Source organism: Manis pentadactyla, chromosome 1, assembly GCF_030020395.1.
Source record: "Manis pentadactyla isolate mManPen7 chromosome 1, mManPen7.hap1, whole genome shotgun sequence".
NCBI lineage: Eukaryota > Metazoa > Chordata > Mammalia > Pholidota > Manidae > Manis > Manis pentadactyla.
The window spans coordinates 70,833,112-70,858,082 of record NC_080019.1 but is presented as its reverse complement, the minus strand read 5'-3'; the positions used below and the strand labels follow the sequence as shown (position 1 = coordinate 70,858,082).

Genomic DNA, 24,971 nt, shown 5'->3' with positions numbered 1-24,971 from the left:
GATAGGGAGGGAAAAAAAAAGATTTCTAATATACATGTTATGTTTAGACTTGAGATTCTTAAAAGACAGGCAAGTAGATATGACAGAGAAGAAGTCGGACAGTCTGTTTGCCATTCTCTCTCACCCTCACATCCATGCTCTGCCCTTTTCTGCCCTGTTCTGTGCCTGGGATGCTAACCAGATATTCTCACTTAAGATTCCTTTCCCTCTGACTTCCCATTGAATTCAGTCAACAAGAAGCACCAAATGGGGAAAACACTAGTCAGGAGGAGAGAGTGTGGCGTTAGTATTTCCTGCCCTCTCTTGTTTTGAGATGCTTCTGGCACTGACTATATCTCTCTACAAAGACAGCCCTCTCTCTGCACCATGGTTCTAGCATTCAACCAGGTTCTGGTAACACCATTTCTTTTCCTTGCCTAGAACTAAGTGGAACACAATGTTCTGTTATTCCTGGTTCCTTAACATTCCCTGCTGGTTCTCTTAACAAGCCACAGCAATCAAAACAGCCCCTTTATTAAATTATTTTCAGTTAAACATTTTTGTGTGTGCCATCTGTTTCCTGCTAGCACCCAATTTGCATAAACCTACAAGTCCAAAGCTCAGGACAGGTCTAGACTGAAATGAAATCACCCAAATAATATCATATTAAAGCAAAGGACCAGCTGAGACCAGATTCTCTCTCATTTAAGGAGAGAATTTCAGTAGAGAAAAAGACCTTACCTATACTGAATCAATTCTATCATTTAGATAAAGTAGAAGGAAAGAGCCAATAAGGACTAAAAATGAGCAGACAATGAAGCCAAAAGAAAATCAAGAAAATGTGGTATTACATCCACATATAGAAAGGATGGCCAGTGATACTGAATGTTACTGAAAGGTTGAATAAGACAGGATAAGAGAAGTAACCACTGGATTGACAGAAGACGACTGATTTTGGTTTTGACAAGAAAAATTTCACTAGAATAGTGAAAACAGATTCAGACTAGAATGAACCAAATAATGATTGGGAAATGAGAAAACAGATTGAACTCTCTCGAGATACTTTGTTATTATAATAGTCCTTTGAGTCTCTTGAAGGAACGAGGGCAGTTAAAAGGAAAAAATAGGAAGCTTGAGGATTTATGTATTTTCTTAGATGAAAAGATAAGGCAGTAAAGTGACTGCCCATACAGATTTAAGATAGGGAAAGATAAAAAGGGATGGCTTATCTTCTAACTTTCCTTAAATCCAAAAACAGATTTTAAATATAGTTAAAACTGGTAAGGTTAGTATGCTGTGCCAACTTAAACTTTTACTATGTAAAAAAATAAAACCTAAAATCATTTGAAAATGCCTATTTTTCAACACTGCTTTATGTTATTAATGCCTTGCTGTAGCTATACAATTTAAATCATCAACTTTTTCAAAACAAAAACTTCAATCTAAAATTTGAACAAATCTCTAGCATTTGGAAAAAGAATTAAGCAGCTATTTCACCATTTCATAATTAAGTTATAAAAAGGAGGGAAAAAAAAACCATACAATATATTCCTTACCATTAGTTCAGGTGATATGATATCTCTTGGGCCCTGATATGGATCATCACTAGATGCAAATGAAGCAAGTATTGACAAACCATTGAAAACCTGTTGATAGTGTTCTCCAATACGCAGCAGTAATTCATTATGTAATCCTTGAAAATCCTGTCTCAGCAGGCTCCCAAGTTCAATTTCTGTTTCATTCTAATCCAAAGATACATTAAAAAAAAAGGGGGGGGGGTTCTCTGTATTAACATCCTGGAAATAACTATACTCATTTTAACACATTATTAGTAAATCAGGAGGTAACAAAATTTACTAATGGTATTTTCCAAAGGCACAAGAAAAGGATTCTAATCTTGTTCTCTCCTGATGGGTCTTACATGGGCTATGGGCAATGAAGAGAAATGATCAGACTTCATTTTGAAATACAATTTTAAAAAAGGAAGTCCTGAGATGAAGACAAAAACAGTAGTCCAGTGATGCAACCAGAAGCCAAGGACTGCAGGCAGTCTCTAGAAGCTGGAAAAGTCAAGAGCCCTCTCCCAGTTGAGGTCTCATCAGCAGCAGGGAGACCTCCCCAGATCAGATCTCTGGACAACTGTGTAATTTAGGAAAGATACTTATCCCAGGGCCTAAGTTGCTCATCCCTGTAATGAGGTAATAACAGTATCCACCTCATAGGACTTGCTATGAGAATTAAATTAATTCATTCTGCAAATACTTCTCAAGCACCTGCAACATGCCAGGCAGTGTTCTGGGCACTTTTCTACATCGGAGAATGAAGCAAAGATTAAATGTGGTGATGCGTGTCATGCACTTAAATGGAACCCTGGCACTTAATCAGAGGGGTGATGGTGGTGACTCTAGGGACCCGATCTCTTCACTCCCTCCCAGTACCTCAGTGTGCTCCCCATGGGAGTTCTTACAAGGGCACTGATCACTTAGTGATGTTATTCCAAATACATCTCCCCAGCTCCCTGCCTCAAATAGGTTTTTATGGGTCTCCCCCAGGATCATACTGGGAACCCTGCCAAAACATCAAGTCAAAGAGAGGACAGGTGATGGTGTCTTGTTCACCTAATGAGATATCTCCAGGACCGAGAACAGTACTGATAGCAAGACTATTCCTTGAACAAATGGCTTTGCATCCTGGGTTAAGGCCACTTGCTATGTGGATTTAGACAAAGAGGCAAATGCTCCTGGTTGGAGCTGCTCAACATGAGAGCTCACAGGACTTTTCTCTGGACAGTGTCAGACTGTGGGCTGCTCTTCTGGAACATCAACCCCTGTGGCTGCAAGAAGGAAGCAGAGACCTCTTTGGGTAATTCCCAAAAATGACTCAGAGCATTCCTAAATACTTGGACCATTTGCTAAGAGCAACCCTCTCCCATCCCAATTCTCTGACATTTAAGTGAACATTAATTATTAACTCAAGTGAACATTAATCCTGCACCTACTAGGCCTGATCAGGCAAAAAGCAGGTCTTCCAGGAGCAGAAAAGCTGTTTTCAGAGCTGCTCAGAAATCTCATGCCAGAGGTGGTTCTCCCACAGAACAAAAATCCAGTAAAAGCAAAGCCATAAGCTCATCTGCTCCAGCAGAGCCTCTGCCCTCCAGCCTCTCTGTTGACCTGTCATGCTGACCTTGCTTCTCTAGTGATTTATGCCTTCCAGGGTGATGCTGGCTGGGGCAGCAGCAATGCAAAGACAGCCTCAGCCAGGCAAGAGTGAGGAGGCCACGAGACCAAAGCCACTGGACTGTGTTTTGTTTTGAGCTGGGGTTTGGTTTTTGGGTTTTTTTTTTGGTTTTTAAGTGACATTCAAAAACAACTTTTGCAAAAGTAATACATGTTCCTTGTTGAAATGAGCAAGAAAGAAAAGTACAGGTAAGAAAATGAAATCACCTTGAATTTCTCCACCCAGTTAAGCTTTGTTAAGTTTGTTAAGCTGTGGTAAAGGAAAATGATTTTGTCGTTTTAAATTTGAAATGTGATGTAATGCATGCTCATTGTAAATTTGTTTCAAACGTCAATCATATGTATAAAGTTAAAAGGAAATTCTCTTCCTCACCTGTGCCCTCCTTCACAACCACATCCCACAGGCCAGAAGTAACCCATGTAGTAGAGTACTAGTTTAGCTGTGTGATTGGTTTCATTTTTTTATGTCCAGTAGGCCCAGGACCTTCTGAGCCAAAGAGCACTTTCATGCTGCTGCTTAAAAGCATCCCACTGTGGTTCCCAAGGACTGAGGGAGTGTGGGGAATGAATAGGCTAGACACAGACGATTTTTAGGGCCATGAAACTACTCTGTATGATGCTATAATGGTGGATACATGTTATTATACATTTGTACAAACCCACAGAATGTACAGCACCAAGAATGAACCCTGATATAAACTATGGACTTTGGGTGATAACATGTCAGTGTCAGGTCATCAGTTATTTAGCAAATGTTCCTCTCTGGTGTGGGACATTCATAAAGGGGGAGGCTGTGGGGACAGGAACATATAGGAACTCTCTCTACCTTCTGTTCAATTTTGCTGTGACCCTAAAACTGCTATACAACCCTTGTGGACATGGCTTCCTGTGGGCAGGGACTCTGAGCAGTTAACACTTCAGTCCCATTTCCCTCCTATGGTATATATGGCTGGTGCGGTTCTCCAGCCCTCCCTGAGCCTGTGGGAGGATTGTACCCACCTCCTTGAATTGGGATCAGCCTGTACCTATGACAGGGCAAGTACACGTAAGAGCTGGAATACTATTCCCAGTGGTCTTCTGCTACCACACCCTGAAGCACGGTGAGATGGTGAGTCCAGAACTACTTTTTCAGGGGTAAAACTTTATTGTGCTATAATTCACATACCATACAATGTGCCTATTTAAAGTGTATAATTCAGGTGGGTTTTTTTGGATATTCAGAGTTGTACAACCATCAGCATGATCAATTTTAGAACATTTTCATCACCCCAAAAAAGAAACCCTGTACCCGTGAGTAGTCACTCCCCTTCCCCCACACTCATACCCAGCTCCAGGCAACCATTAGTCTAACTTCTGCCTCTCTGGATTTCTCTATTCCAGACATTTCATACTAATGGAATAACATAATATGTCACCTTTTGTGTCTATCTCCTTTCACTCAGCACAATGTTTTTAAGGTTCATCCATGTTGTAACATGTATCAGTGCTTCATTCATATTTACTGCCAAATAATATTCCATTGTATGGATAGACCACATTTTAATTATCCGTTCATCAGTTGATGGACATTTGAGTTGTTTTCACCTTTTGGTCATTATGGTTAATGCTGCTATAAATTTCTGTGTATAAGTCTTTGTGTAGACATATGTTTTCATTTCTCTTTGGTATGTATCTGGGAGTGGAATTGTTGGGTTATAAGGTAATTCCATGTTAAATTTTTTGAGTAACGGCCAAACTGTTTTCCATTTTTTTCCTGCTAGCAGTGTGTGGAGGGTCCAACTTCTCCACATTGTCCACACTTGTTATTATCTGACTTTTTAACTGTAGCCAACCTAGAGGCTTCAATCTGCATTTTTTTAAATGACAAATGATGTCCAGTATCCTTTCATGTGTTTATTGGACATTTGTATATCTTCTTTGGAGAACTGTCTATTCATATCTTTTGCCATTTAAAAATTGGGTTATTTATCTTTTTATTACTGAATTGCAAGACTTCTTTATATATTCTAGCTACAGATCCCTTATCGAATATATGATATGTGAATATTTTCTTCAAAAAAAAAATAAAAAGTCCTGTGTGGTCTTTGTGGTCACATTGCTAAGACTTTAAATTACAGCTTTATCACTTATTAGTTGACTATGACTCAGACAAGCTACCTAATCTGACCTCTCTCTGCCTTAGTTTTCTCACCCATAATGAAAAATAATAGTACCTCTATTTCACTGGGGTACTGGAGTAAATGAAATGATCCATATAAATTGCTTAGCAAAGTTTCCGACAAGAAGTAAGCTACAATAGAGGTTTTTCTTTCTCAAAATGAGTAAATATACTGAATATTCAACAACTCTCCTATGAAAAGAGATCTACTATGGCCATATCATGAAATGCATGAAATAAATTAATACCAGAAAAAACATTAGAGTTACATATACATATCTGACAGGTTCTCCTGTTCCCATGTACTAGCATATTCCTCAAAGACACTGTTGCTAGTTATGACACCAAAAAGCAAGCACAAGCTATAATTTTAATTTTAAAAACTAGCAAAAAATTGGACTAAACTGTAATTAGGAAACTAAGTCACTAAATTAAATGTTGACATTATACCAGTTGAAAGAGATTGCTTTTTCCTATAGATATAATTACTTGCATATTAATAGTCAACTTATAGCTTCAATCAATTAAAAATCCTAAAATGAATCAACTAAGAACCTGATTGATGAATGGATAACTATCATATTCCATTATGGTGAAATGATCATAGAAAATTAAGAAAAGAATAATTCTACTTAATATGTTCAGCTAGCCCCAGGACAAAGCTTACTTGTATAATACCATTCGAGCTTACATTACTCTAGGAAAGGCTATAAATTACCCACTCTCCTTTCTAGACGAATGTTATAACAGCTTTCCTATACTGCTAATTTAAACACAAGAATAAAATATATACAAATATTTAATTACCTTCAGATAATGAAGGGCACGTTCTAATTCATCCTTAGAACAGGAACAGACCAAATGAGAAAAAATATACTTGAAGTTGTTTATTAAAATCTCTCTACGATTGACATTTAATTGTTTCCCTAAAGTTCGAATGAGAGCAGAAGCTGCAGGGCTTGCTTTGGCAGCAAGATCAGGCAGCAGAACTTGTAGTGTCCTCTGAAAAAGAAATACTATAATTACTAAAAAGTACATCTCTCCAGGTGATAAAGTGTGCAAAAAGATTTTACATGCCACACAAATTTGGAGTCCACATGTGACATATTTGAATTCAGATTTACCATTTATTCATTCGACAGTTATTTCCTGAGCATCTACTATGATTCAGGCATTATACTACATATACAGATAAAGCAGTAAAAAAATAGGCAAGAGCCCTGATGTCATGGAGTTGACAATGTAGAGGGGAAGAGACAGACAATAAATAAGCTAATGTACAAGAAAAGAAGATAATTTCTCATGACTATGCATTAAAATATGCTCATGCTTCTGGAGAAGACAAGTAATGAGTCTACAGCACCTTACTACACTGATAGATAGTAACTGCAATAGGAGGGCTGAGGACCTGATAATATGCGTGAATGCTGAAACCGTGATATTGTTCATGTGAAATCTCCGTAAGATTGTATATCAATGATACTGTAAAAAAAAAAACTCATGCTTCAAGCCTTATTTATTATTTGATCTAAGTAGGATTTAGACAATAGCAAGAGCAACCATGAATGCAATAACTTTTTAAATTAAAAAGTTAATGCTGCAATATTAAAGAAAACCTTTTTAACACATCTACCATCCCAACATAGTAACAAATCTATTTTAATTTTGGTCTATTTCCTTTAAGATCTTGTTCATAAAATATATTTAAAATTCCGAACATAAAATGGTTAGCCCTTCATTTATTCATTCAACACATATCTAATGAATACCTGCAACAGGTCATTATCCTAGGCACTGGAGACATGAAGGTGAATGCACATGAGGCCCTGCCCTCAGAGATGCTTATACTGTACTTGTGCTATGTCTTTCAACTTAACATTAATCATCTACAAGTCTGTAAAAACATTATAAGGTAGTTTCCACAAAATTATTCACAATTATATTCATGGTTACAATATATTCTATGACCTAAATATTAGACACTTAGTTTCTTCTCAAGGTTGTTTAGTTTTGCTACTTGGAAAATGTCACGGTGAACAGCTGTACTTTTTGTTTCCCAGAGTGGACTTACTGAATGAAAAAGGAAGAATATCGTTGTGGTTCCTATCGTTGTGGTTCCTTCTGCATACTATCATATTTCCTTCCATTTATAAGCAATTTAATTTTGTTAAAATATAATAATACCATAGGGAAAAATTCTGTATGAATTACTGTTATAATTCATTAACTAAGAGTAATGACAAACTAGCTTTGGGAAGCGGTAAGAAGATAATCTACTCTACCCATCTTGCAAACCTCAGTCCTAATGACTTTTCAAAGGCTTCCCAAACCACTCCACACTACAAATTCTGTCATCCGAATTCACACAAGATCATCAACACCACTATTACTCCAACTGTTTCAGGGTAGAAATGACCATATTAGAGTTTGCATTACCAATGGAACTCATCAGAGCACTGAAGATGTAAGGGCTCAGCCAACTGAATTAATCACCATTAACCAATTGGTATTAACCTTTCAGGATACCTAATCATATACAGCAGTGACTCAAATCAACACGAACTTAAGTTTTATAACATAAGTAACATTATTATATCAAAGTCAAAAGAAAATGTAATTTGAAAATCTAGAGTCTATGTGCTCCTCAGAGCATTGCCAGATTTTTAGAAACTCTAGAATGGAATAAACACAAATTATTGAATTGAAAACCCTCAATTAAATCAACTATACCACAACTTACAGTCAGGAAACGATTAAGATCAGGAAAGTCAAAAACATTGGCAATTTCTGACAAGGTATTTAAGGCCATCTCTCTCTGGTGAGCCACATCTTGTTTATGGGTCTCAGCATTCTGGCATGGAGTGCTAGGAAGTGCTGTCATCTGACTGGAATGAAGGGATTCTACCAAAAACTAGAGCAAAATGATTTGTTAATTTTCATACAAGGAAGAAAACTAATACTTTTTAAGTTAACATAAAGGACAGTATTCTAAATGTATAACCTAAATTAGTTCATTTAAATTTTATAACAACCTTAATGAGGTAGATTATGTCATAATCTGCCCTTTAACAGATGAAGTAACCAGGCTTAGTTAAGAAACCTGAATATTCTGCTAAGGATTACAGTACTGACACAAGGCAAAGCCAGTATTTTAACAAAACCTAACTTTTCAGCCATGAATTCAATCAGCCTTTTTTAAAACAAAATGCCTTATCCATAATATAAAGCCATATAGTTTTTCCCTAAAAGAAAGGCATCTCTTAACAGATTAATAAGAGAACACAATAATTCAACATATTATTATAAGATAACTTTCCACTCTTCTATTGTATCTGTATCATCAGACCAAGATGCTAAAATATAAAACTGGCAAAGGCAACCTACAATATGGGAGAACACATCCATAAATGATATATCCAATAAGGGACTAACAACCATAATATATAAAGAACTCACATTACTCAACACCAAAAAAACCAAATAACCCAGTTAAAAAATGGGCAGATGACCTGAATAGACATTTTTGCAAAAGACATACAGATGACCAAAAGGCATATGAAAAGCTGCTCCACATCACTGATCATCAGAGAAATGGAAATCAAAACCACAATGAGGTATCACCTCATACCAGTCAAAATGCACACTAGCCAAAAGACAAAAAATAACAAGTGTTGGCAAGGATGTGAGAAAAAGGGAACTCTTCTATACTGTTGGTGGGAATGTAAATTGGTGCAGCCACTGGCATATGGAGGTTCCTCAAAAAACTAAAAATGGAAATACCATACCACCCAGTAATTCCACTTCTAGGAATTTACCCAAAGAAAAAAAAACCTGTTTTTTGAAAAGGCATATGCATCTCTCTGTTTACTGCTGCATTATTTACAATAGCCAAGATATGGAAGCAACCTAAGTGCCAACAACAGATAAATGGATAAAGAAGATTGGTACATATATACAATGGAACAATATTCACCCATAAAAAAACAAGAAGTCCTGACATTTGCAACAACATGGATGAACCTAGAGGGTATTATGCTAAGTGAAATAGCCAAGCAGAGAAGACAAATACCATAAGATTTCACTTATTTGTGGAATCTAAAAACAAAACAAAACAAAATGAACAAAACAGCAATAGACTCATAGATACTGAGAAATGACTGGTGATTACCATGGGGAAGGAGTTGGGGTGGGTGGAGGAAATAGGAAAAAAAAACTGCAAAGATTTAGGTTCTCTTAAACTGAATACACCATTTAGAAAACATGTATTGTTTAATGCACACACACATATACATTCCTTTAAAACATTTTCACAATACAGCTATTTCCTTAGCCAAGGCTGATTGCTGACTCTCACCTGACAGATGGGTTTCTTATACTGGCTGAAAAAATTTTGTAGTTTAACACTTTTAGCTGCCACGAGAGCTCTGATTTCTGTGTATGCTGCTCCAGAAACAGATGTTGACTTGGATAATAAACAATGCAGTAAGTGCAAAAGAGCAAAAGGTACCAAATCTCCTTTTGCTGCCCTAAAATTTTAAAAAAAGTTATCATTGTCTCAGAAATGGAAACCCACAAATAAATACATACTGATATCATATTTTTCTCTATATCGTATCTTATATCACCACTTCTAACACTAGACAAATGAAAAAGTATGACCAAAATAAATAATAAAATAGTATATAAATGCTGCTAAATATACCTTCCAATATCTCCTGTTGTAAGAATCAAGGTATCTTTCAACTCATTATTTCTTGAGATTTGAGCATGTGTATATGCTTCCTTCATTCTTAAGACAAAAAGCTAGAACAATAAAATGAACTAGTTGAAGAAATTTTTAGATCCAAGTTTATGAAAACACAAATACTTAAAATAAAAATTATCAACCTCTTTTATAAATCCATCCTCAGAGTCCAAGGATTCCAAGATATGCTTGATATTTCCACTAAAAGCCACTCTAACATCCTTGTCTGGATCTTCCATTAAATTTAATAAAGTTTCAAGAACTGTTTTTACATCTGTTTCATCTTCTCTAAAATCCAGATGCTTACAAAGATGATATAGATTATCTATGAAAGCTAAAGGGCAAGAGCAATTAGCATATAATACCTAATTTAACACATTACATATAGAAATTTTACTGTAAAAATACTGTCAATAAATAATAGAGTAACAAGAATTCTAAGGGGCCTTATAAGGTCAATATGTATTATTTAAATTTGTAGAGCACACAGAATTGTGGAGGATAAAATGAATACTTATAAATTTAAATTTACTTCATACTTAAAAAAAATTATAAATAATTTCAATCTAAAATAAATTATGGAAAATTTTAAGTTTAAAATGACTAGTCACTTAAATTTTGTAGATCATTTTATATTACCAAGATAAACTTAAAAGAGTATTTCACTAATCCATAGAACTGAGAAGTAGGGCAATCTTAGCCTTACTGTTAATCTTACAAGATTTATGGCATCCTAGAAATTACCTATCATATATTGTTTTTAAAAGTTGAAAACAAGTTGCAATTTCTACCCAAACAAATGGATCTTCCAAGTATCTGTGTAGATCTCATGCTCCCAACAAACTCATATGTCATTACCACTGGAAAGTAGCCAAGTAGATATAATCTACAGTCCTCAGTTTAGCAAAGTATCTATTTGAAATTCTGAAGGTCCAAGGTAGTGGCCGGGGACACATTAATAAGGTCCCTGTTATCACTAAAGATGATACAGAATATTGAACCTCACCAATATTGGCAAACATGAGTTATACCCCATTACACTGTCAAATCACAAGAGCATTTGAAAAATCCAAAAATTACTTCCCTTGTTAGTTTTGTGAAGCATTCTAATACCAGACATCCCATTTATACATAATCATTACATGAGCACTGAATTTTCCTAAGGCTTCAGGCTAATTCTATCATTGATTTTTAAAAGAGAGCTTAGATTTAAAAATATTAATAAATTTAACAAATCACTCACCAAGTTTCACTGGACTAGATATTTTTTTTTTCAGTAAGAAAAGGAATGGCTTGCAAACAGAAGCTTTTAGTCGAGAAGATGAACATTCATGTTGAGAAGTGACTTTTAGGCTCTTACAGAGTAGATCAATATGTCCATGTTCAGAGAAAGGTTCTGTTAAAGAACTTGTCAAATAAAACATGCCATGAAGTGTACAGACAAGTTGACCAAGTACAGAGGCAAATTCTTTCTTGACAATGTCAGAATCATCTTTGACTTTATCTCTGGAGGGAAAAAGAAAATATTAAACCTTCTTGCTTTCTCTTATTGTCTAGTCTTGCTTAATTTTGGGTAAAAGGTACAACAAATTAAATATGACAAAGCCTAGAAAGGAAAAATTTAATTTCTAAAGCTAACAGCAACATTTGCTCTGTATATCCATCAATAAACATAAATTTTCATGTAAGATCTTCCCAATCAAGTAATATTCAAATTAAAATATTACACACATCAAATATAGTTCCAAATTAGCAAATATAGTATCAAAGACATCAAATATAACACATACATAAGAAGCTTGAGAACTCTGCTACAAGAATTCTGCTGCTGCAGTAAGATGAAAAATCCATTAACACAACTGGCCCGGATTACTTCATGGGAGCTCTGTAGTGCCCAGCTGTACACTGCTGTTCTCCATTCAAAGAATACTCTTCTTGGAAACAGAGTTAGAAGAAACACACATTGTGACTGTGCCTCTGGTGCTGAAAAATTTAAGATTATTAAATAAGATTTCTAATATATATAGATATATATGTATTTCTAGTATATATATATGTGCATATATATACACATACATATACACATATGTGTGTGTGAATATACATATATACACATACACACATTTTCATTCTTGTAAAGTCAAGTAATGTTTAAAATGCATATAATATTAAGTAAGAGCTCTTTTTCCAAAAATAAAGCATGGTACTGAAAAAAGTCTATGTACAATCTTTTAGATAATCAGGGAAATGCAAATTGAAAATCCATCAGATAGTGAAAAAAGATTTTTAGATGTTACCCTGTTGACATCTTTTCCCTTTTCTTTTAGTTAGATATCAAAAATTTTAAAGTCTGACAATGCTAAGTGTTGGTGGGGGAAACAATGGGGACTCTCAAATGTCACTAACATGAATGTAAACTAGAACATCTGTGGAGAACAATGTGGCAGAATAGGGATAAGGATATACAATGCTACCATTTGTTACTTTTTACAAGCTTTTTCTCTTTGTATTATTAAAGACGTATCTCCTCCTTCAATTACTGAAAAAATAGAAATGACAAGTGTAAGAGTACAAGAAGTCCTATATAGAGATGAGTTAAAACAAACCACTCACAGAATTCTGTGACCACTTACAGTAGCAATCTGAAATCCTCTGGCTTAATGTTAGAAGATCACTGGCAAATGTGGTCAGCTTTAAAGAGTTATCATTAGAATGGGAATAAATCCATGGAAGTGACAGCATTCCACATAAATCTTCTAGAATATGATCTTCAAATGAAGTTTTTACTACAGAAACATACAACAGGTGAGTAATTATAAACATTTCCTTAATCATATTTACCTGGGTCCTTTTCAATAAAAACAAATGTTCTAAACATCTAGTGGAATTACAGTGAACATTCAATAAACAGTGGTTCTTGACATAAAGATGATGATCTGAGGGTGAACCCAAATAAATTAAATATGACTATAAAAATATGCATCTAAGCATTTTTAAAAAGAAAGATCATACCATTGACCAGATTGTCCTATCAATAAAAATTTTTTTAATTATAAATAATTTTTACTGACTGAAAGAGAATAATAAATCAAAATATTATACACATGTATTTGGAACTTAGAAGTTACTGACAAGCTTAACGGAAATGAAATTAAGAAAAAACTTTTGGGTATTTCTTTTAGGCCCTTAGGCATTAGGCAAAAGAGAAAGGCTATTTCTATACTGATCACCTTTAAAGGTTATTTTGATCTACTGCTTATTTGTACCTACCTTGAATATAAATCAAAGCATCATATATTTTCACCACTTTATCAATAATTTTCTCCAGATCAGGTTTTTCAACAGATTCTAATAAGCTCCTACAGCTCCTAAGCACTTTTTTGTAAAAATCCAAAGACATCCAAGTTACCACCACTGAAGTTTTCTTCATACATTTCTGTTGACAGTCCTTGAAATTATGGCTGCAATTAATGCATTTTTAAGACACAGAATTAAAATGAATTGTGTTACAGTCAAAGCTAATACTGTAGTAAGTCAAAAGAAATTATGAATATAAAGCTAATTTATAACTTTAAAATCAAGTCAAAGTAAATATGCAAATCAATTAAAATATCATTTTAAGTTTAATCTTATATCAGTCTAAATTACACCTAGGACTTAGAATTAAAATTAATCTAGGCTATTTAAATGTGGCATCACCAGGCTTAAAAATGATGGCAGATATGTCTGTGTAATTAACTGGCTTGATAAGCACTTTCTTAATTATAGGACAAGGGCAGACTTCAGCTAACTAGCTGTTTCTGCAAGTTATCTCAAATTCCAAATTTAACACAATCTGAATTAATATAGTTTCTTTAACATCTCCTTTATAGCTTTTTATTGGCTAGTTAGAAGAGTCAGGAAATACAGAATCACATAAAAAATTAAGTGTTGTACTATAATGTGGTAGTAAAAATAAGACTAATCTTCAGAGAGGGTTTGCACTTTGTTTTTTCTGATAGATTAACCTATATTGAGAATACTGAACCTAAAATATGTCTCTAATGAGTTCTAAATTCCCACTTATTATCAAAAGAAATGACCATTTGACTAAATGTCTGTCTGAATGAACACCAGCTTTCAAAAATGTGGTTCTACTACTTTGTAATCATGTGCCCAGGAAACCTAGTTTTGGCTTCAGGCAAAAAAAAACCTTGGAAGAGGTAATCAAGTGCAAGGGTACTGGTACCCTTGAGCTGCACAAGCAATAAGAGGCTCTTGAACTCCTCCCCTGTTTTTGGAAGGTACCCTGGCCTACCATTCCCACAGTGGGAGCTGTTCCAAGAACATGGCCTTGAGAGAGCAAGGTGTTGTTAAGACTATCTGGACTGAATACATGACTGAATCCCATTAAGGCCTCTATATAAATAAGATCTATTCATTTTGTGGCACCCCAGACAAGCCTTATAAGTTCCCTTACTAATTAAACCTTCCACCTACCAATGTGGAGTGGTCTGCCTCTTTCCTCAGTCTCCCCTTGCCGGGAGTGTTTAGGATCAGTTTGCAGCCAATAAGCCTCACTATCCCTCAGCCTCAATTTCTAATTTGTAAAATAGGCATTTACCTCATAGAACTATTGTAAAGATGAAATAAGATACATATAGTACTTAACACAATACCTAGCATTTAGCATGTGTTCAATAAAAAACATTTCTATTTCATTCAAAAGTTGTGTTGGCCAAAGTCACACAAATTAAGTGAATAATGAGGTCTCCTAAGACAATAAATCCAAATTTATTACAGGAAACCCACCCAGAAAATACAAGTTGTTTTACCAGTTCATTTTCTGATGAGAACAATGAACAGTACACAGAGCAGTCAGTTGTAAGACAAGAGTGATTCCTTCTAAAGCCTCAATAACAGGAGTCTTTTGATTACTGTATTCAAGGAAAATCTGAAGGGATTCTGCTTTCTGTTTCAGTGCACTCCATAATATGCCCTTTTTGTTCATATCCACATGTTTAATTCTGCAATTAATTACAAAGTACAAAGATATGCATATTAATATAAATTTGGTTCCAATGTGAAAAATGTGTAAAAGATAACATGTAATGCCAACTACTGAAATTTACACCAAGATAGATTTAAAACAACTTCCAGGACTAGCTGAAATATGGGAATTCTTTGGCCACATTACAAAAAGTTTGTTAACATTTTTTTAAAATGCTGACAGACGTAGTCTCAGAGTTTTTTCATATATTTCAAAGTTAAATCAGACAGGCAAGTAAAGACTTAAAAAGTCTTTTAAGTAACCATATTTAGCTATAAAATCTTTCATACTAGAATAGACTACAAGAACTATTAAAATATTTTAAGCATTCCTTCAACTACCTTTAGAAAGAACAAATGTTATTTGTGTATTTAAGTCAAAGCACTGAACTAAAGGTGATTTTTTTTAAGGCAATGAAGTTCTATTAAATGACTAAAAACAAAGTTAATGAAGGTCATACTCCTCAGTCTCTTTTGATGCTCTTTTGGAAGAGTTTAGAGATGAGCTGAGTCGACACCTTTTGGGTGATAATCCGTGACTATTACTGCTCAGGTTTTCCTGTTGAATTTGACACTGAGCCTCCTCAATGATTTCCATACTTTCCATTTTTAAGGTTGCATAAAGTGGCCCCAATAAATACTGAGAAAGAAAAAATAATTTCAAAAACTATGTTAGAAAGTAAGCTTATATCACTCATAAACAGCAAAAATGCATTACATTATAAGTTTTCTAATAAGGTAAACTATTTTTGGAGTCTCATCATGAAAAACAAAGATCTAAATTAATCTATGTTATGTCACAGTGTACACATGTATAGTTCTATATCTAGAACTATGGTTCCATAGTCTTCAAAGGGTTACAACAGATCCTTCTCTCTATAACCTAGCTTTTCCCTCTTTCAAAATGCCATAAAAAAAATTCTATAAGGGAATTGCTAACTTCTTTCATCCTACAAATTCAGCAAGACTTACAGATAAACTAAATAAAGCTACTGTATATCTGACTATTTTATTGTACTGCCTATGTCCCACAGCCTTAATAGGAGACAGGCATAATTTGGCCTTGTCACAGGTTTTCTATACGTGACTGATTATAACCTGTCAAAGATAAAATCTATGTGAGTGCTCAAATTTATGCAATTGAGTTGATAACTAACTGGCTCCCTTTTAATTAATAATGTAACACCATGCTTACACTTCACAAGTTCTACTTTAGATATTCTATTCCACTGGTAATCCATTACCAACTTAGTCAACAAATCCTTCTGAAATCAAAGTAAAAACCCAAAGTAGATTATGAAAATTATTCCATTCTGAATGTACATGACTTATAAAGATTGTTTTCTCATTATTACATCTTACATACATGTGTACACTTAAATTATGAACAAAACACATATTTAACAAGTAAAGTTAAAAATGACTTACCTTTGCATCTTCCTGAACTCCGAGCACATCCACAAGAGCTCTATAAATATTTCTCACGTAAATCTTCCTGACTTGTAAAGCAGATTCATACCCAGCTGGCACATATTTGAGGAAATACTGCAGTAAGTGGCACAAAGCTGCTTTTAACAAATCAGACTTAAGCCGCATAAGCACACCATCTTCAAACATGACACAGAGTTTTTCCAGCAGCATATTTAAATAGACAGGTTGAATATTTCTATAAGCTTCTGCTTCAAAGGGGAATAGTGACTTTATCAGCTTTGACAGTGGCTCTTCATAGAGTTTCAACTGGTCAACATCCATCTCTACAAGATGTTTCAATAATTCCAAAAGTGAGCTGAAAAAAGTACTGGCTGGTTGTGCAGGCAATCCTCCAAGCCCATGGAGTTCAGTTACAAGGCTAATTGCTAAGGATTTAACTTTTGGACTACCACGCTCCAGCAGAACACAACCTATCTGCCAAAGTAAGAGTTCCTGCCTTCTAAAAAACACAATTGCAATAATGCGGGTAAGAACTGTTAATAAGGTGACTTCAATAAATTCCACATTCTGCATGTTCATCAACTGCAGAGGAGCTGGCTGTAAATATCCCACAAGTCCATCTAATTGACTTAAAAATCTGCTTACTATAACTGGCCATTCCACAGACTGTCCCACTGCATTTCTTCTGTGGAGGCAAATCAAGTCTTCAAAAAGATGCAGTAATTCCTTTGTCAGTACTCCAAAAATAGAAGGACTCTTGCTTTTAAAAAGAAATAATAATGAGCAGATGACTTCACAGATTTTTTTGTGTAACATATGGCAGGATGGAGTTGCTGCTATTTGTAGAAGTCTTGTTATGATCCAGTTACTGAATTCTTGGAAATAATCAAAAAAGAGATATTAAATATATCATAAGTGCTAATTTGCTAAATGCTTGATGATTTATTTTTAAATATAAACTTCATTGGCAAAATAGTCTAAAACCCTCCCTACACAATAGAAACACATAATAATTTTTAATACCAATTTTGGAGTCAGACAAGGTGTTAGCTGTTCACTTACTAGTTGTATGAAATTTTTATTTCTCTAAATCTCTGTAATTCATCTACAGAAGAGGAGTGATGACATCTATTTTCTGGGTTGCCATGATGATCAAGTAAGATAATATATATGAAATTCTCAGCTTAGTGTCTGAAGTTTGATAAATGGTAGTTCTTATCACACTTCAGCAAATATTTATTAAGTGGCCACAAGGAACACAGAACAAATCAGTCACAGTCCTGTCCTCATGAATCTTATAGTTTCTCAAACTTTCTGACGACAACTAAAAGATACATTTTATATCATGACCCAGTACAGATATGCATATTTACTTTATTTAAATACTTGAAACAAAAGTTGCACAAAACAGTACTTATTCTTACTACATATAAATGTACTATTTTCTATTGCACTGTATTTCAGCTTCATAAGCCTACTAAAGGGTCATGACCTATTCTTTAAAAATCAGTGTAGCAGAGGGAGGGGCCAAGATGGTGGCGTGAGTAGGGCGGCAGAAATCTCCTCCCAAAACCATACATATTTTTGAAAATACAACAAATACAACTATTCCTAAAAGAGAAATCAGTGGATACAGTACAATAGCCAGGCTACATCTACATCTGCGAGAACACAGCATCTGACAAAGGGGGTAAGATCCAAGCCACAGCCCGGCAGGACCCGAACGCTCCCCCCACCCCAGCTCCCCAGCAGGAAGAAAGGAGTCAGAGCGGGGAGGGAGTGAAAGCCCAAGACTGTTAAACAACCAGCTCTAGTAATTCGAACCGTGAACAAAGACACACACTGCATGGTATGCTGGATATTAGAGAAACGGAAAAGCAAAACATGCAAGCACGTCCCTGTGACAGGCTCCCCTGGGACAAAAGAAAAGCAAGTGCTTTTTGAAACTCTTAAAGGGACAGGGGCTTAACAGCTGGACAGAAATATCCTGGCACAATCAGCCCCGTAGGCTGGGAATCCTGAGGAGCAACAAGCGCCCCAGCCCTCTGAGTGGCAACGCAGCCCTGAAGCCCCTCACAGCGATAAGCAGACTGCCAGTAGTTCCCCCAGCCGGCATGGCCTCCGACACAGTGGGCCAGTAGCCAGAGAGTGGCTGCACGCACCCACAGCGGTGGTGGAGCAGCCCAGGAGCAGCCATGCATACCCAGGGTGGCAACACAGCAGCCGGGGTGCAGCTGCAACCCCGGCAGCCACCCAGAATCTCCTCCTGGCATGTAGCTGTCCAGACCAGACTCAAAGGCCACCGCCAGCGTGCAGCTACCCCAGCACAGGCAGAAGAAACTGGGGCAAGGTGCAAGGGGGGTGCCGCTCTCACAGGAGAGCACACCCGGCGTGCATGCCAACCCCCGCAGGACTCTGGGCTACCCTCATGCCGACCCCACCCACAGCAGCTTAGGGGATTAATCCGGAGGCTGCTCCAGGAGTGCAGGTAACCGACACAGGCAGCAGAGAAGGGCAAGGTGACCAGCAAACAGGAAAGGACTTTGGTCTCCCAGTTGACACATGCGCTACCTGCCTACCTCTATCGCCATGAAAAGGCAGAAGAATTTGGTCCAGTCCAGAATTACCGAGATAACCCCCGAGAGAGAGCCTGGGGAGATAGATTTAACCAATCTTCATGAAAAAGAATTCAAAATAAAGGTGATAATGATGCTGATGCACCTGCAGAGAAATAAGCAAGAGCTAAAGGAGAAAGTAGGGAGGGAGAACACAGAAATAAAACAATCTCTGGAAGTACCCAAGAGCAGACTGGATGAGGTGCAAGAGGCCGTTAATGCAATAGAAATCAGAGAACAAGAATACAGAGAAGCTGAGACAGAGAGAGATAAAAGGATCTCCAGGAATGAAAGAATATTAAGAGAACTGTGTGACCAATCCAAATGGAACAATATTCGCATTATAAGAGTACCAGAATAAGAGAGAGAAAAAGGGATAGAGAGAGAAAAGTGTCCTTGAAGAAATAATTGCTGAAAATTTCCCCAAACTCGGGGGAAGAAATAGTCTCTCAGACCATGGAAGCCCACAGAACTCCCAACACAAGGAACCCAAGGAGGACAACACCAAGACACATAATAATTAAATTGGCAAAGATCAAAGACAAGGACAGAGTATTAAAGGCAGCCAGAGAGAGAAAAAAGGTCACCTACAAAGGAAAACCCATCAGGCTATCACCAGACTTCTCAACAGAAACCTTACAAGCCAGAAGAGAATGGCTTGATGTATTTAATGCAATAAAACTGAAGGGCCTTAAACCAAGAATACTGTATCCAGCATGATTATCATTTAAATATGAAGGAGGGATTAAACAATTCCTAGACAAGCTAAAGTTGAGGGAATTTACCTCCGACAAACCACCTCTACAGGATATTGTAAAGGGACTGCTCTAGACAGAAGCACTCCTAAGGCTAAATAGATGTCACCAGAGACAATAAAATCACACCAAAGAAAGCAGACCAACCAAACACTAACTAAAGGCAAAAAATAAAGTCAGCTACTCACAAAAGCAGGCAAAGGAAATACAAAAGAGTACAGAATAAAACACCTAACATTTAAAGAATGGAGGAGGAGAAATAAGAAGGGAGAGAAATAAAGAATCATCAGACTGTGTTTATAATAGCTTAATAAGAGAGTTAAGTTAGACAGTTAGATAGTAAAGAAGCTACCATTGACCTTTTGGTAACCACAAATCTAAAGACTGCAATGGCAATAAGTACATATCTTTCGATAATCACCCTAAATGTAAATGGACTGAATGCACCAATCAAAAGACACAGAGTAATAGAATGGATAAAAAAGCAAGACCCTTGCTTCCAAGAGACTCACCTCAAACCCAAAGACATACACAGACTAAAAGACAAGGAATGGAAAAATATATTTCATGCAAACAATAGGAAGAAAAAAGCAGGTGTCGCAGTACGTGTATTAGACAAAATAGACTTCAAAACAAAGAAAGTAACAAGAAATAAAGAAGGACATTAGATAATGATTAAGGGGTCAGTCCAACAAGAGGATATAACCATTACAAATATATATGCACCCAATACAGGAGCACCAACATATGTGAAACAAATACTAACAGAATTAAAGGAGGAAATAGAATGCAATGCATTCGTTCTAGGAGACGTCAACACACCATTCCCTCCAAAGGACAGATCCACCAGACAGAAAATAAGTAAGGACACAGAGGCACTGAACAACACACTAGAACAGATGCACTTAACAGACATCTACAGAACTATACATACAAAAGCAGCAGGATACACATTCTTCTCAAGTGCACATGGAACATTTTCCAGAATAGACCACATACTATGCCACAAAAAGAGCCTCAGTAGATTCAAAAAGATTGAAATTCCACCAACCAACTTCTCAGATGACAAAAGTATAAAACTAGAACTAAATTGTACAAAGAAAACAAAAAGGCTCACAAACACATGGAGGCTTAACAACATGCTCCTAAATAATCAATGGATCAATAACCAAATTAAAACAGAGATCAAGCAATATATGGAGACAAATGACAACAAGACCATAAAGCCCCAACTTCTGTGGGACGCAGCGAAGGCAGTTTTAAGAGGAAAGTATATAGCAACACAGGTCTATTTAAAGAAGGAAGAACAATCCCAAATGAATAGTCTAAAATTACTGAAACTGGGAAAAGAAGAACAAATGAGGCCTATAGTCAGCAGAAGGAGGGACATAATAAAGATCAGAGAAGAAATAAATAAAATTGAGAAGAATAAAACAATAGAAAAAAATCAATGAAACCAAGATCTGGTTCTTTGAAAAAATAAACAAAATAGATAAGTCCCTAGCCAGACTTATTAAGAGAAAAAGAGAATCTACATACATAAACAGAATCAGAAATGAGCAAGGAAAAATCACGATGGGCACTACAGAAATACAATTACTAGAAAATACTATGAAAATCTATATGCTAACAAGCTGGAAAACCTAGAAGAAATGGACAACTTCCTAGAAAAATACAACCATCCAATACTGACCAAGGAAGAAACAGAAAATCTAAATAGACAATTACCAGCAAAGAAATTGAATCGGTAATCAAAAAACTACCCAAGAACAAAATTCCCAGACCAGGTGGATTCACTGCTGAATTTTACCAGACATATAGAGAAGACATAATACCCATTCTCCTTAGTTTTCCAAAACATAGAAGAGGACAGAATACTCCCAAACTCATTCTATGAAGCCAACATCACTCTAATACCAAAACCAGGCTAAGACCCCACCAAAAAAGAAAATTACAGACCAATATCCCTGAGGAACATAGATGCAAAAATACTCAACAAAATATTAGCAAACCGAATTCAAAAATACATCAAGAGGATCATACACCATGGTCAAGTGGGATTCATCTCAGGGATGCAAGGATGGTACAACATTCGAAAATCCAACATCATCCACCACATCAACAAAAAGAAGGACAGAAACCACATGATCATTTCCATAGATGCTGAAAAAGCATTTGAAAAAATTCAACATCCATTCATGATAAAAACTCTCAACAAAATGGGCATAGAGGGCAAGTACCTCAACATAATAAAGGCCATATACAACAAACCCACAGCCAACATCATACTTAACAGCAAGAAGCTGAAAGCTTTTCCTTTAAGATTGGGAAGAAGACAGGGATGCCCACTCTCCCCACTGTTATTCAACATAGTACAGGAGGTCCTGGCCACGGCAATCAGACAAAACAAAGAAACACAAGGAATCCAGATTGGTAAAGAAGAAGTCAAACTGTCAGTACTTGCAGATGACATGATATTGTACATAAAAACCCCTAAGGACTCCTTTCCAAAACTACTAGAACTAATACCTGAATTCAGCAAAGTTGCAGTATACAAAATTAATACACAGAAAGCTGTTGCTTTCTTATACACTAATGATGAACTAACAGAAAGAGAAATCAGGAAAACAATTCCATTCACAATTGCATCTAAAAGAATAAAATACCTAGGAATAAACCTAACCAAGGAAGTGAAAGACCTATACCCTGAAAACTACAAGATACTCTTAAGAGATGCATTAAAGATGGCGGCGTGAGAGGAGAGACAGAGGCTTCCTCCTAAAACTGGACACAATTAGAAAATATACTTGGCTCAACTAATCCTGAGAGAGCAACAGGAAAGAGGACGGCGCAAGACTGCACACACCTGGAGAAAAGAGCAGACCTCACAGAACGGGGTAACGTACCAGAGCTGTGGCTTGGCGGGATCTGAGCCCTTCCCCCACCCCAGCTCACCCGCGGGAGGAAGAGAAACTGATCAGGGAGGGAGTTGGACGCCTGGGACTGCTGAATACCTAGCTCCAGAGATCTGCGCTGGGAGCACAAACCTACATTTCATGGTGCTTTCATCATACTCTTCTGATTACGGGGTTGGAAAGCTGGGACAGGCGGAGTTCCTAGGGAGACTGGGATTCCGGCTGCTTGTGGAAAGCATGGATCCATATCTGGCTGCTCTGGGACAGAAGTTTACATCTGTGTGCTCAGCCCACTGGTTCAGGCAGTGGAGACAGGCACAGCAGCCGGGAAGCGGGTAACAGCTCTTTCCTCCCCACAGGCACCAACACGGCTCTCCTGTAACCCCCGACATTGCTTCAGGGGCTGAGCAGCTGCAGAATAGAGCTTCTGGACACTAGAGGGCGCCATATACAAATATGAAATGCCAAAGGAACCTGGTCCAGAGTAAAATTATTGATACAACTCCAGATTATTGATACAACTCCAGAGAAAGATTTAAATGATATGGACCTCGTGACTCTTTCTGAAAGGGAGTTCAAAATAAAAATCATCAACATGCTAATGGAGGTACGGAAAGACATCCAAGAACTCAGGAATGAATTCAGGTCAGAGATCCAATTGTTGAAGAGCATGATGGAGGGTATTAAAAGAAGGTTGGATATGGTAGAGGAGACAATAAATGAAATAGAAACTAGAGAAGAGGAATACAAAGAAGCTGAGGCACTGAGACACTCTTAAGAGAAATTAAAGAGGACACTAATAAATGGAAACTCATCCCATGCTCTTGGCTAGGAAGAATTAGTATCGTCAAAATGGCCATCCTACCCAAAGCAATATAGAGATTTGATGCAATCCCTATCAAATTACCAACAGCATTCTTCAACGAACTGGAACAAATAGTTCAAAATTCGTATGGAAACACCAAAGACCCCGAATAGCCAAAGCAACCTTGAGAAGGAAGACTAAAGTGGGGGGGATTTGCTCCCAACTTCAAGCTCTACTACAAAGCCACAGTAATCAAGACAATTTGGTACTGGCACAAGAACAGAGCCACAGACCAGTGGAACAGATTAGAGACTCCAGACATTAACCCAAACATATATGGTCAATTAATATACAATAAAGGAGCCATGGACATACCATGGGGAAATGAGAGTCTCTTCAATAGATGGTGCTGGCAAAACTGGACAGCTACATGTAAAAGAATGAACTGGATCACTGTCTAACCCCATACACAAAAGTAAATTTGAAATGGATCAAAGACCTTAATGTAAGTCATGAAACCATTAAACTCTTAGAAAAAAACATAGACAAAAATCTCTTGGACATAAACATGAGCGACTTCTTCATGAACATATCTCCCCAGACAAGAGAAACAAAAGCAAAAATAAACAAGTGGGACTACATCAAACTGAAAAGCTTGTGTACAGCAAAGGACACCACCAATAGAACAAAAAGGCATCCTACAGTATGGGAGAATATATTTATAAATGACATATTCGATAAAGGGTTGACATCCAAAATATATAAAGAGCTCGTGTACCTCAACAAACAAAAAGTAAATAATCCAACCAAAAAATGGTCAGAGGAATTGAGGAGACAGTTCTCCAAAGAAGAAATTCAGATGACTAACAGACACATGAAAATATGTTCCACATCGCTAGTCATTGGAGAAATGCAAATTAAAACCACAATGAGATATCACCTCACACCAGTAAGGATCGCCACCATCCAAAAAACAAACAACAACAAATGTTGGCAAGGATGTAGAGAAAGGGGAACCCTCCTACACTGCTGGTGGGAATGTAAATTAGTTCAACCATTGAGGATAGCAGTATGGAGATTCCTCAAAAAACTCAAAATAGAAATACCATTTGACCCAGGAATTCCACTCCTAGGAATTTACCCCAAGAACATAGGAGCCCAGTTTCAAAAAGACATATGCCCCCCTATGTTTATTGCAGCACTACTTACAACAGCCAAGAAATGGAAGCAACCTAAGGGTATATCAGTAGATGAATGGATAAAGAAAGTGTGGTAAATATATAGAATGGAATATTATTCAGCCAT

General features: G+C 36.6%; 1 protein-coding gene across 3 annotated transcripts in view; it reads right to left on the bottom strand.

Moving 5' to 3' along the window:
• Positions 1-24,971, bottom strand: part of ATR (ATR serine/threonine kinase) — a 142,396-nt gene that overhangs the window by 104,103 nt on the left and 13,322 nt on the right. For 2 of the 3 annotated variants that reach the window (XM_036877351.2, XM_036877350.2), the window contains exons 4-16: positions 16,574-17,451; positions 15,607-15,785; positions 14,932-15,123; positions 13,388-13,578; positions 12,751-12,903; positions 11,908-12,100; positions 11,361-11,623; positions 10,261-10,451; positions 10,076-10,176; positions 9,728-9,899; positions 8,114-8,284; positions 6,181-6,375; positions 1,536-1,721 (exon numbers count right to left, since the gene is read on the bottom strand). In XM_036877351.2, the coding sequence (XP_036733246.2) occupies positions 1,536-1,721; positions 6,181-6,375; positions 8,114-8,284; positions 9,728-9,899; positions 10,076-10,176; positions 10,261-10,451; positions 11,361-11,623; positions 11,908-12,100; positions 12,751-12,903; positions 13,388-13,578; positions 14,932-15,123; positions 15,607-15,785; positions 16,574-17,451 (3,065 nt within the window). Of the gene's footprint in view, positions 1-1,535; positions 1,722-6,180; positions 6,376-8,113; positions 8,285-9,727; positions 9,900-10,075; positions 10,177-10,260; positions 10,452-11,360; positions 11,624-11,907; positions 12,101-12,750; positions 12,904-13,387; positions 13,579-14,908; positions 15,124-15,606; positions 15,786-16,573; positions 17,452-24,971 lie in introns of those variants that run through there. The other variant, XM_036877354.2, reaches the window with a different exon arrangement.